The 12,291-nt window shown below is 37.4% G+C and overlaps 1 protein-coding gene across 1 annotated transcript; it reads left to right on the top strand.

The window, feature by feature from the left end:
- The first annotated feature begins 1,433 nt into the window (after positions 1–1,433).
- LOC131900885 (zinc finger protein 431-like) lies at positions 1,434–3,747 on the top strand. Its single transcript, XM_059252211.1, has 3 exons — positions 1,434–1,578; positions 1,772–1,832; positions 2,841–3,747. Exons 1-3 carry the CDS (start codon positions 1,434–1,436, stop codon positions 3,745–3,747), a joined length of 1,113 nt encoding a protein of 370 aa, XP_059108194.1.
- Positions 3,748–12,291: the final 8,544 nt, after the last annotated feature.

Below are 12,291 nucleotides of genomic sequence, written 5' to 3'. Positions count from 1 at the left end.
TCTATTGTGTTGTGGTGGAATCTAATCATCCAGTTTCCTTGTATTTTCATGCCTTCACCACCATTATAGACTCTATTTCTAAATCACATAAGATATGGTAGAAGCAATTGCTATTCAGTGCTAAGGAAGTTTGGTAGCCTGTCTTTTTAATTTTTGTTTTGTTTTGTTTTTGAAGACAAGGTTAGTTTGTGTAGCCCAGGCTGTCCTGGAAGTATACCTTTATACACCAGGCTGGGCTTCAATTCAGAGATCCCCCTGCCTCTGGCTCCCAAGTCCTGGGATTAAAGGTGGGTTAACATTATTGGCTTTTTTGTTTTGTATTACTGGGTGATGGGCCTGGAATGTAGGTTTTTGTACATGTCAAGCATATGCTGTTTTACTGACCTTCACCCATATCTTAAATTTTAAAATTTGTCATGGGGTATCATTCTGTTTCTCAGGACAGCATGTATTCATGATATCAATACTGCCTAAGCTTTCTGAATCATTAAATTACAGGTGCATGACCTTCCCACCTGTTGTCTTTGTTTTGAATTTATAAATTAATATGAGTATTTTATCTGTATACATACATATGCATCACATGGTAATTAATGGCAATGATCAAAAAATGGTCTCAGAAACCTTCAACTTTGAATAATGGATAGTTGTGTTCCCCCATGTAAGTACTGGCAATTGAACACACCTCTATGCAAGACCAGAAAAAGCTTTTCACTACTGTGCCACCTCTTATGTCCTGTGTTGATTATTAATGTTCAACATGTAAGTTGCTAATATTTGCATCTGTCCTTTTGTAACTGTTAGAACATATAGTACCTTTTAGTAAAATATTTTGGATGCTACAGTTTGAATTGGGTCACACCAGGTTTCTGGAAGATGAATGCAGAACTGGAGTGAATATATAACTCTTTGTAGGATCTCCAGTAAAAAAAAAAAAAAAAAAAACCCTGAGTTCTATCTTTTTTGTTTCTCAGACTGATTTTTGCTTGGGAGACAGGGTCTTAATATGTACTCTGGCTTTCCTGGACCTGACTGCATGGACTAGGCTGGCATTAAACTCATAGGCCTTTGCCTTTTGAGTGCTGGGGTTAAAGGCATGAGCCAATACATGCAGTTTGTCCATTTTACTTTTCTTCTTGTTAGTAAGTAATTGTTCACAAAATTTCTCTCATGTGTACTCTGTACTGTTGATCTTTTTACTTGTATCTCTATGTGTGTTAATAGGCATTTCTCTTGCAAGGTGATATCCCATTCAAAGGTTACAGCAATGACAGAGGCAACCCTCTTATTCAGTTTCCTTCTAAAGTGACTTGGTGATTGCATTATAATGTCTATGTCATGGATAAGTGTGGAAAGCACCAGAATTGTATGACTATACTGTCAAAGAAGTATATATTTACAATGTTGTCAGTATCGTGCTTTCTTTTGTATACATGTATGGGATATTTCAGAATGCAGTGACCTGTGATGATGTACATGTCAACTTCACTTGGGAAGAGTGGACTTTGCTGGATCCTTCCCAGAAGAATCTCTACAAAGATGTGATGCTGGAGACCTACAGGAACCTCAGTATTATAGGTAAGACAGAATTTTCCTTCATATTTTAAAATAAGGAGACAAATGCTCATTGGTAATTGATGTTCCTCTGTAATTTGATTGAGAAAGAAGAATGAAGTGAATAAATCAAGCATGGTTCTAAGATTCACTGCAGATAATAACTTAAACTTGGCACAGTTTTTAATAATATACATTTTCTGTTACTATATTTTAGGGTACAGTTCAGAAGACCATAATATTGAAGAACATTGTCAAAATTCTAGAAGACATGAATGGTAATTTTCTTGCACAAGCTGACACAAAAGTGCCTCTGAAAATATTGTAATGTATCTTAGAAGTGTTAAAGAAAAGCATCATCATAAATAAGCACAGGTTAAAGTTCATTGATGATTCTAAGTTCTCACAAAAACATATAATTCAATTTCGTGTTGGTGAATTGCATTTACAAGGCATTCTCTTAAGAAAGAAGACAAGGAAACAATTCCTTAATAGATATCAACACTGGAATCATAGCACCATGAGAGCTATGTTGTAGAATTGTCAATCCATTTATTTCATCTAATCATATTACAAAATGTATATGCATTGAAGAGGTGATAAGTATATCTTCAAAGCATTCTAGTAAGCACAGAGACCATAGTGAAGCTAGTATTGTTCATATACAATTTTTGACTTTGCTAAGTTTAGTGAGAGGGGCAGTTAAAGTCAAAAGTCAAGAGGTATTGTCATGAAGAAACCTTCGTCTTTATACCACAAATCTATGAGGATAAAGTCAAACAGAATTCAATGTGGAAATCTTTTATTTGTTATACTTCCTTTACTAGGTATATCATATGTCAATCTGCATATAAGCCATATGAGCATAGAGATACAGAAAGAGATAGAATATCTCTCTCTCTCTCTCTCTCCCAGAACAATTAGAAGATATGTAGCAATCCCCACATTGAATATACTTGTTGAATTTGATTCAAGTATACAGGTAATTGGTTTTCTAGCTTCATTATTAACACATAAACAAATTTTCACTTCAGAAAAGCCTTGAGTCCTAGGACTGTATAAATACAACATATGTGTAAACACATTAATACAATCTTAAGATTTGATAACTCTTCAAAATTGGACCAAATTGTAAAATTAATTCATATAGATATAAAGAGTCAACAGTGTATTAAATGTGGTTAAACTTTTACATGTGCCAATTAACCTTGCAGGCATGAAAGAAGCCAAACTGGAGACAAACCTTCTGTATATACTCAATGTGGTAAAGCCTTTAAATATCATAGTCATCTTCAAATGCATGAGAGAAAGCATACTGCAGAAAAACCCTATGAATGTAATCACTGTGGTAAAGCCTTTGCATATCATAGTCATTTTCAAATGCATGAAAGAACACATACTGGAGAGAAACCTTATGAATGTAATCAGTGTGGTAAAGCTTTTGCACAGCACAGTCATCTTCAAAAGCATAAAAGAACACATACTGGAGAGAAACCTTATGAATGCAATCAATGTGGTAAAGCCTATGCACAGCACATTCATCTTCAAATGCACGAAAGAACACATACTGGAGAGAAACCCTATGAGTGTAACCAGTGTGGTAAAGCCTTTGCACAATACAGTCATCTTCAGAAGCATTCAAGGACACATACTGGAGAGAAACCCTATGAATGCAATCATTGTGGTAAAGCCTATGCACATTACAATACTCTTCAAATTCATGAAAGAACACATACTGGAAAGAAACCCTATGAATGTAATCAGTGTGGTAAAGCCTTTACACAACACAGTCATCTTCAAATGCACAAAAGAACACATACTGGAGAGAAACCCTATGAATGTAACCAGTGTGGTAAAGCCTTTGCACAGCAGAGTCATCTTCAAAGGCATGAAAGAACACATACTGGAGAGAAACCCTATGAATGCAACCAGTGTGGTAAAGCCTATGCACAGCACAGTCATCTTCAAATGCATAAAAGAACACATACTGGAGAGAAACCCTATGAATGTATTCAATGTGGTAAAGTCTATGCACATCACAGTACTCTTCAAGTTCATGAAAGAACACATACTGGAGAGAAACCCTATGAATGTTATCATTGTGGTAAAGCCTTTACACAACACAGTCATCTTCAAAAGCATAAAAGAACACATACTGGAGAGAAACCCTATGAATGTAAGCAATGTTGTTAAGCCTTTGAATGTATCAGCAATCTTCAAAATCATGAGAAAAAATTATACTGTAGTGGAACCCTATAAATGTAGTCATTGTGGTAAAGTTTTCACTTTATACAGGAGTAAAACTTTTGTGTTCAATCAATCTGTTAAAGTCTTTGCATATTACAGTAGTCTTTGAGTACCTGATAATTATATTGAGGACTTTATTGAAATGTTTTTGACAAAATCCTAACCAACACACTTACAATCAGTTGCAGAATAGTACTGATTCTGTAGAAATAGATTGACAGCACCAACAATCTGTTCAAGCATTATGATGTGTGTTTTTGTGTTGTTTGCACTAGGTAACTCATGGAAAATAATGAATTTGAAGCCCTATGTGTAGGGTAAAAGTTCCAGCCAAAAAAAACACACCCTGAAACTAGAGCCAATGAAACATACTTTGTCCCTGAACCCAGAGCCAGTGAAAAAAACACCCTGGCCATGGAACCAGAGCCAAAATTTTGAGAAGGGCCAAGTGAAAGAAACACACTTTGGCCCTAAAATCAGAGCCAAAAAAACACTCTAGCTTTGACCAACTGATCATAAAACCAACCAATCCTTGAGTATGAAATCCAGCCAATCTCTGAGCTTCTTTAAGCTCAGGGATTGAAATCAAACCAATTCTCACTCGACAAATCTCCCTGAATGAATGCTGTACCTAAGAAGCCATATAAGCCTTGTGCTGTTCAGTTGGCAGCTGCCTTTTTCCACAATAGCATAGGCAGCCTTTCTCCTGGATTCCTCCCTCCACAATAAATGTCTTGAATAAGTTTTGGGTAAAGACCTTCCTTTGCCAGAGCAGATCAGAACCTCCCTAGTGGATTGAAGCAGAGGAGTAATGGACACCTCTCCTGAAAAATTCCATTAGGGGAGTTGAGCAGAATAACAAGAGACATCTCTACTGGGAAAATCTCTTAGCAGAGTAGAGCAGAGCCCAGTTGTAATGGCTCTTTCTTAGAGAGGAGCAAGATTGCTACATCCTATGGGGAGATCATCTCCCACTGGAACACAGCTTTAGGTAAAGCCTGACTTCCTGACAGTCAGGATTCTTTTCTCTTCACAGCTGTAAGTATATAGGACACCATCCCTTTATAGCTGGAGATGTAGCCTGATGTCCTGACAGTCAAGTTTTTTTTCTCCTCACAGGTGTAGGCATCCAGGATATCTTCCCTTCACAGCTCTATGTATGACCTGACATCTGACAGAGTACCTCTCTCTCCAAAGCTACAACACTTGCACTATAAATTTAAATGATAATGTAATGTTTTTTAAATTTTATGCTTCTCTTAAATTACATGAAATAACTAATTCAGGTGTAAAACTTTATGGGTTTGTATTAGTTCTTTTCTATTGTTGTGATATATGTTTAAGTCACCTTTTAAAAAAGTTTAATTTGGCCCCTGTTTCCAGAGGGATACAGGATCACCATGAACCTAGCATGGTAACAAGTGTCAGACATGGCAGCTAGAGCTGAGAACTCATATTCTTAACCTGCAGCATGAAGCAGAGAGTGGGGACTGGAAATGGTGTGTGGATGTAAATTCTCAAAGCCTACACCAGTGACATATTTCCTCAGCAGGGCAACATTTCCTTAATCTTCCCAAATGAAGCCACCGACTTACAAGAAAACAAGCCTACATCCTTTTTTTGCTACTACATGAACCACTTCATGATAAAGAAAAACTCTACAAACTTTTAGATGCCTCACCACCTGTGTTATAGAAATTAATGCTTACAAGAGAAAAACCTTCAGGAAACATTGTTTCTTTAAAGAGTTGTTTTAATTGTAAATATGTGATATCACTGTGTGTTTGTATTGGTGTGTGATTGTCCATTCTGGTTTCTGAGAATGTTAGACCCTTGGAATCTTGAAGCAAGAATTACAGAAAGTTGTCACAAATCAGACCTTGGTCCATGGAATGAACATTTCTTAATTGCCCAGCCATGTCTCTAGTGCTGTAAATATTTTAAAGCCTATTTTTATCATTTTGAAGTCAGAAAAATAACCAAACTCATACCAGAGAAAAAACTATTAATGTAAATAATTTAGTAAAGACTTTAGACATCACAGGTGTCTTCAGCTTCAAGAAAAAAGTCACATATCACTTATTTTCCATTGTAGCCTTGAAGGAAGTAAATTACTTACCATGTCCATTCAAAACTGATGGTGGAGATCATTGCATTGTGGTTTCTATTTGAATCATTTGAGGTAGATCCTAAAGTGTGCTATATGTATGGCAAATCCAATTAGTGAAGTTTATTTTGTGGTCCTTATATTCCTTCTGTGGCTTTTGTTATCTTCCTTTATGCTTTTACATAAAGGTAGGTATTTTTCTGCTGTTATGTATAGAATAGTATCCACATCATCTAAGTGGTCCATTGTTTATTTAAATATGAGCCAGTGTGTGATCATACTTTGCAAGTAAGGTTTTGAAATAGTGGTTCCTTGTTTTGTTTTTCATTTTTTTCACAAATTCCCTTGAGATATGCACTTGTAACTCAGTTTGGTTTGGATGTCAGTAATTATTCAGGGATACATTTGTACTCATGATCCTCATATGTCCACCTCCTGAGTACAAGTCCAAAAGTGGATGATGTACTCCCAATGTGTGCTGTTTTGTTAACACAATTTAACAATGTTAATGTTAAAATGCTTAATGGAAGAGAAAATAAGAAACATTAAGTACCTCATTTGTATATTCAAAGCAGTATTTTTATTTATCGGGTAAAGATGTAATAAAGTAGCATAATCAATAATCTGGTATGTACCTCATATCATAGCTTGATATGTTATGTATGTATATTTATATAATTTGATGTTACATACTTCTTCCCATCCACATGAGACTACCATCTGGCATTTCATCTTGTATTATTTTCTTCCAAGAGAATTATTCAGAGGTGCCTGATAATGTAATGTCATTAAGATTTCTCTTGTACAAAATATTTATGTGGTGTGTATAATATGATTATGGATTTGTAGGCCCATCTCAGATATGTGAAGACCAGAAGACAGCTTTGTGGTTTCCACTTTTGGTCCTCTTTTTTTGTTTGTTTGTTTGTTTTTTGTTTTTTTGTTTTTCGAGACAGGGTTTCTCTGTGTAGCTTTGCGCCTTTCTTGGAACTCACTTGGTAGCCCAGGCCAGCCTCAAACTCACAGAGATCCGCCTGGCTTTGCCTCCCGAGTGCTGGGATTAAAGGCGTGCGCCACCACCGCCCAGCCTGGTCCTCTTAATATGGTGATCATTGTCAGGTTTCCAGCTTTGCACACCAATGACCTTACCAATGAGCCATCACACTGGTGCTCACATAAGATTTGTGGGAATACTACAACATTAAACTATTGTCTTAGTTTCAGATTGTAACTTCAATTTCATAGAAGGATAAAAGAACAAAGGACAACTTGAATAATAATTCTTTTTTGAATATTAAAATATTTATATGATCATACATTTCTTAAAATTTATTATGACTAATCATTTGTTTATAACACTTTCTCAGAACCACTGTTGAATTCCAGAGAATTGCCTCATATAAAGTTGGTTCTGCTAAGCCTGATGACTTGAGTTCTCTCTGGGTAATCCATACTACTCCTACAAATTTTTCTCTTATTTCTACACTTGGGCATTGACATATGCACATGCCTACATCAGCACATATATAAATTATTTTTAAACCTGAATAAGTGTCATTGAGGTAATTTGCAACTAAATGACTCCATAGGTTTCATCACTAGAACTCACATAGGGGAAGTAGATAATAGACAACTGTAAGTTGTCCTCTCTGTGCTACATATACTTCCTGGCACAGGAGTAGACACACAAATACAGTTCAAATATTTTTTAAGTGGGTGAAAATAACAGTGAAGAAAATAACCCAATTATTGAGAATATATTAAATGATTTGCCCATTTAAATTATAGAATCTCAAACAATTAGTGTTCTTCAAAACAATTATGTTTTTTTAAAATATTGTTTTGTCCTGTCATTCTCTGATTCCATTATAGATCATTTAGAAACACATATCTCAGCACATACATCAGATTGGTCAGAACTACATGTATTTCCATGTCTTTGACTGCATTCATCTTGCCTCTTAGGAAATCAGATATGCAAATGGTGAAAAGAAAGATTTGTATATGATTCCATATTGTAAAAAAGGCTTTCTTCCTGTGCCTGCTATCTTAAAAAAAGATTGAAATTTAATTTAAATGTATAAGTTTTACAAGTTAGTATACCAAGTGCATGGTCAGTACCAGTGGTGACCAGAAGATGGTGTCTGATAACCTGTGACTAGAAGTACAATCTTTGATGAACTGTCTTGTGGGTGCAGGGAATCAAAGTTGGGCCCTATGTATGAACAGGTAGTGTTCTCAGTGCTGAGTCTTCTATTCATGCCCATGAACATGTCATTAATTGTAGTAAGGTATGGATTGCTAATCCAACTTCATCTTTACCTCAGTCTGGATGACCCAGAAGAAATATAAGATTGATAGCATCAGAAACTAACTTAGACTTGTGCTCCAATAATTTTTTTAACTCTTTTGCAACTGAGATTTCATTTATTGAGAGGCAGAGTACGCAGGCATTTCAATTCTTAAAACATGTCCCCAAACTCTAAGAGTCATACATTGTGTTCACATACCCTAAAGAGTCATGTGTTGTTACTCTTTGAACTTATTCCAGTGATGTTTTATCCTAAATGTGGCAAGTTTTCCCTAAGACCTCACATAGCAATCAAATGTTCACAATCCTCAATTCCACTGACTCACAATTTTATGCCACATACAGTACATATTTAATCTTTCATTTTTTAATCTTTCACAGCACATTATCACAATTGTTAGGAAAATGGGCTGCATGACCAGAGACAGTTCTGACAGGGCAAGGACTGAAAAGAGTGGTTTTTAGGATACAGTTCTCCTAGATTCATGAGACCAGCTATAACTGAAAAATTCCAGACACAAATGCATGACTGAGAGACTCCAAATTACCATTTAGAATTCTTTGTGTTATAGGATATAAAACTATCTTCCTCTATGGAATGTTATAGTGACCCCCAAAACAGTCACAGCCTTTCCTGATTCAGTATCCTGCTCTTTTCTGGTTCTACCCCACCCCAAAAAAAATCCAGCAAGTGATTTGACCTCTTAAAAAATCACTTACACTTAAAAGGTGGGATGAAATGGGATTTCCCCCCACCTTATAAAAATGTTCCTAGAGCTACTAAAAAAACTCACATTTACAAAATAGTTGACCAAAATATTCCTCTGGATTGTAAAAGAAGAGAGGTGTGGACACTGACAGACATGATGCATGGTTAGTCAGATTTGGCTTCTTTTTCTATTACTTCAGAAGCTGGACTCTGGTTTTTAGTCTCTTCATTTTCTGCAGGCAGATCTATAGTTGCTGGTAAGTCACTTCAGCCTGTTTGCCCTCTGCCCCTGTCTTCCCTTTTGTTTGCACTTTTTTGTCCTTTCCCACGGCCTTGCCAGCTTCACATCCATCCTTGGTGGAGGCTGGCTTGGCTGAGTCTCATGGAACATCACTTGGGCTCCACCTTGGCCACTTTCTCCATGCTAACCTTCCTCTTGGCCATCATTATGGCACAGGGTGGGAGGAACATGCAATGCAGAAGCTGTCATGGAGCTGCACTGCCTTAGCTGCCACTGCATGAACTTCTGTGACCTACCACGGGGGGAATGGAAGAACTGGTCCAAGAATTTTCTAAGCCCAAATCTCCGCACAATGGTGGAAAAATAAAAAGAATGATCAGGAGAGGAACTGACAATTAAAGTATTTAAAAGGTGGTTGACTATTTAACCAAAGCCACAAGAGTGAGTTTATCTCCAATGTGGTAAATAGGCAGCAATTAGAGCCTAGGAACTCTCATGTCAGGTGTTCCCTTTCTTGAGTTTATACCTGCTGTAAGAAAAGAAAAGGAACTTGCAGGTATGAAGTCTGACTTGTCTGAATGGGATCAATTTCTACTTCCCTGATGCCTACAAAACCTTCAGTTAGAAGCTCTGAATGGTGGTAAATCTAGAAGACATCCAGGTTATGACGAGATCATGAGATTTGATCTGAAGTTTCTCTAAGGCTAAGGCAATCATGATGCATCTACAAAGAGCTGTGGAGTTTCAAAGAATTGTTAGGGATGAACCTTCAGGTGTGAAAGCCCAAGGTTCAAAGGCCAGAGCAATGCTTGAGGTGTACCTGAGGTCAAGCTGGCATGGACTGTACTCTACAATCACTCAATTGTGGGGGTGAGCCACCTCCACATGCCAGAAACCATGGTTACTAACCATGTGCTGGAACTCCAGTTCCAAGGGTTCTAATTCCAAACTATTCCTCCTATTCTGATCTGAAGACAAAAGTTGAGCTCCACATGCAGATCCTTTTCCTGAAAATGCAGTGGAGAGTTGACTACATGCCTCAAATGGATGCACAGTTCAGGAGTTAAGCAAAGGGTCTTGTGTCTTACATCCTCAGTGTGGACTGGTGATTATGTATGTGAGGCACGGTTATGCAATCTGTGCATGCATGACTTAGCTCTATAAGCTCACCTGCTCCTTGAAGAACCATGACTCAAATTCCACCCTCTCTCTCTGTTCTGTTCTTCCCACACACACACACCCCACACCATCTTTCTCCCTCTACACATTCATCCCCCCCAGGCCTGGTTCTTCTGCCCTTACCCCTCATCCTACTAATAAAGCTCTGATGCTGGGTAGTCATGGCCATGCCTCATGACCTCTCCATGAGGTAACAAGTGCCAGTAACAAGTACTGCTTATCATTCTTACAACTCAGGTAGAAGGATGTTTGGAATATTAACAACTAAAGATAGATTTAAAGACACAAAAAGAGAGTGTTTGTTGTGTGGCTTAACACTGATATCAGGTGAACTGAAGGTACTTTTCACCTGGTTGTCACAGAGGTATCAGACAATCAGCGAAAAAAAAAGCAAGAACTACATCACAACCAAAATAATAGCTCCATTGTTTTAGTTTTATTTATGAATTGCAGAGCAAACTTGAGGTGGTATTGTGTTCCCCAAAATATTGTGCACCCTAATAAACTTATCTGGGGTCAGAGACAGAACAGCCACAATATTAAACACAGAGGATAGGCAGTGGTAGCACACGTCTTTAATCCTAGCATTCCTGAGGCAGAAATCCATGTGTCCAAGGATACAGCCAAGTATGGTGACTCACGCCTTTAATCCCAGGGAGTGAGGCAGAAAGCAGAAAGATATATAAGGCATGAGGACCAGAAACTAACAGCATTTGGCTGGTTAAGCTTTTAGCTGGTTAAGCTTCAGGCTTTCAAGCAGCAGTTCAGCTGAGAGCCATTGGGATGAGGACTCAGAGGCCTCCAGTCTGAGGAAACAAGACCAGCTGAGGATCCAGTGAGGTGGGGTAGCTGTGGCTTGTTCTGGTTCTCTGATCTTCCAGTTCACTCCAATAACTGGCCTCAGGTTTGATTTTTATTAATAAGACTCTTTAAGATTCATGCTACACAAACTGTTGGCAAATGAATAATAATACAGTGTAGTCTTCATTGAAAATTGAATATTTAGAGAATAATGGAACTAGGAAAAATGTGTTTATGAGCACTATTGTTAGACAGCACATCTTCCTCCTTGGGCAGGTTAAGAAAACTGCATTATTCAAGGTCATCTACATAATCAGAATTGTTAGAACAAATCCCTTTATGTATGAAGAAAGTGCATTTATTAGAATGTCTCACAAACTGTGGTTTAGGTAGTCCAACAATGGCTGCCTACCTATGGAAATTTGAAGAATTCAGTAGTTGTTTAGTTCATAAGGCTGTATATCTTAGCTGGTTTTCAGTATACACCACAATTCTAAGGAAGCAGGCTCTAATGCTGGTAAAAGAATGAACTTGGTAGCCAACAATAGGATAAGCAGGCAAAGGGAGAGCTTACTCCTTCAGTGTCCCTTATATATATGTAGGCTGCCATCAGAAGGTATGATCAAGATTAAAGGTAGATCTTATGGTGTGTTTGGGTTTTTTTGGGAGGGTGGGGAGTTTTTGAGACTGGATTTATCTGTGTAGCCCTGCAACTCATTCTGTAGACCAGTCTGGACTCAAACCCAGAAAATCCAACTGATTCTACTTCCTGAGTGCTCGGGTTAAAATTCTATACAGCCACTAGGGAGCTGAAGGTGGATATCATCTCAAATAATGCAGATTACAGATGGATCTTTAATTTCAAAAACCTTTTAAAAAATCCCTTACAGATGTACCCAACTCTTTCAATTTTAGTTATTTCCAGAGGTAGTCAATTTGACTAGCAAGAGTAGCCATCACAATAGCCAAGACAGAAAAAAGGAGAAATTTCCTTACCTTCAGGCCAGTAGAGTAATGAATGCTTTTTGAATACTTTTCCTAAACAAAGGAAGCATGTTCATTTTACTTAGGGAGTCTGAACACATTCATGTATAGTTCTTTCTATTCCAAAGTAGGCTAGGTTAACAAATCCATTTCTTTAC

The sequence above is a fragment of the Peromyscus eremicus genome, unplaced genomic scaffold (genome assembly GCF_949786415.1).
Source record: "Peromyscus eremicus unplaced genomic scaffold, PerEre_H2_v1 PerEre#2#chrX_unloc_1, whole genome shotgun sequence".
Taxonomy (NCBI): Eukaryota; Metazoa; Chordata; class Mammalia; order Rodentia; family Cricetidae; genus Peromyscus; species Peromyscus eremicus.
The sequence above is the reverse complement of the archived record's forward strand: the minus strand, read 5'-3'. Positions and strand labels throughout refer to the sequence as shown.

Excerpts from the sequence above, each read along its gene's own strand:
- LOC131900885 (XM_059252211.1), top strand. The coding sequence starts at position 1,434 with ATGTATGGGATATTTCAGAATGCAGTGACCTGTGATGATGTACATGTC. Across the intron at positions 1,579-1,771 it reads CAGGAACCTCAGTATTATAG|GGTACAGTTCAGAAGACCAT; the intron begins GTAAGACAGAAT and ends ACTATATTTTAG. Across the intron at positions 1,833-2,840 it reads AATTCTAGAAGACATGAATG|TCATCTTCAAATGCATGAGA; the intron begins GTAATTTTCTTG and ends TAAATATCATAG.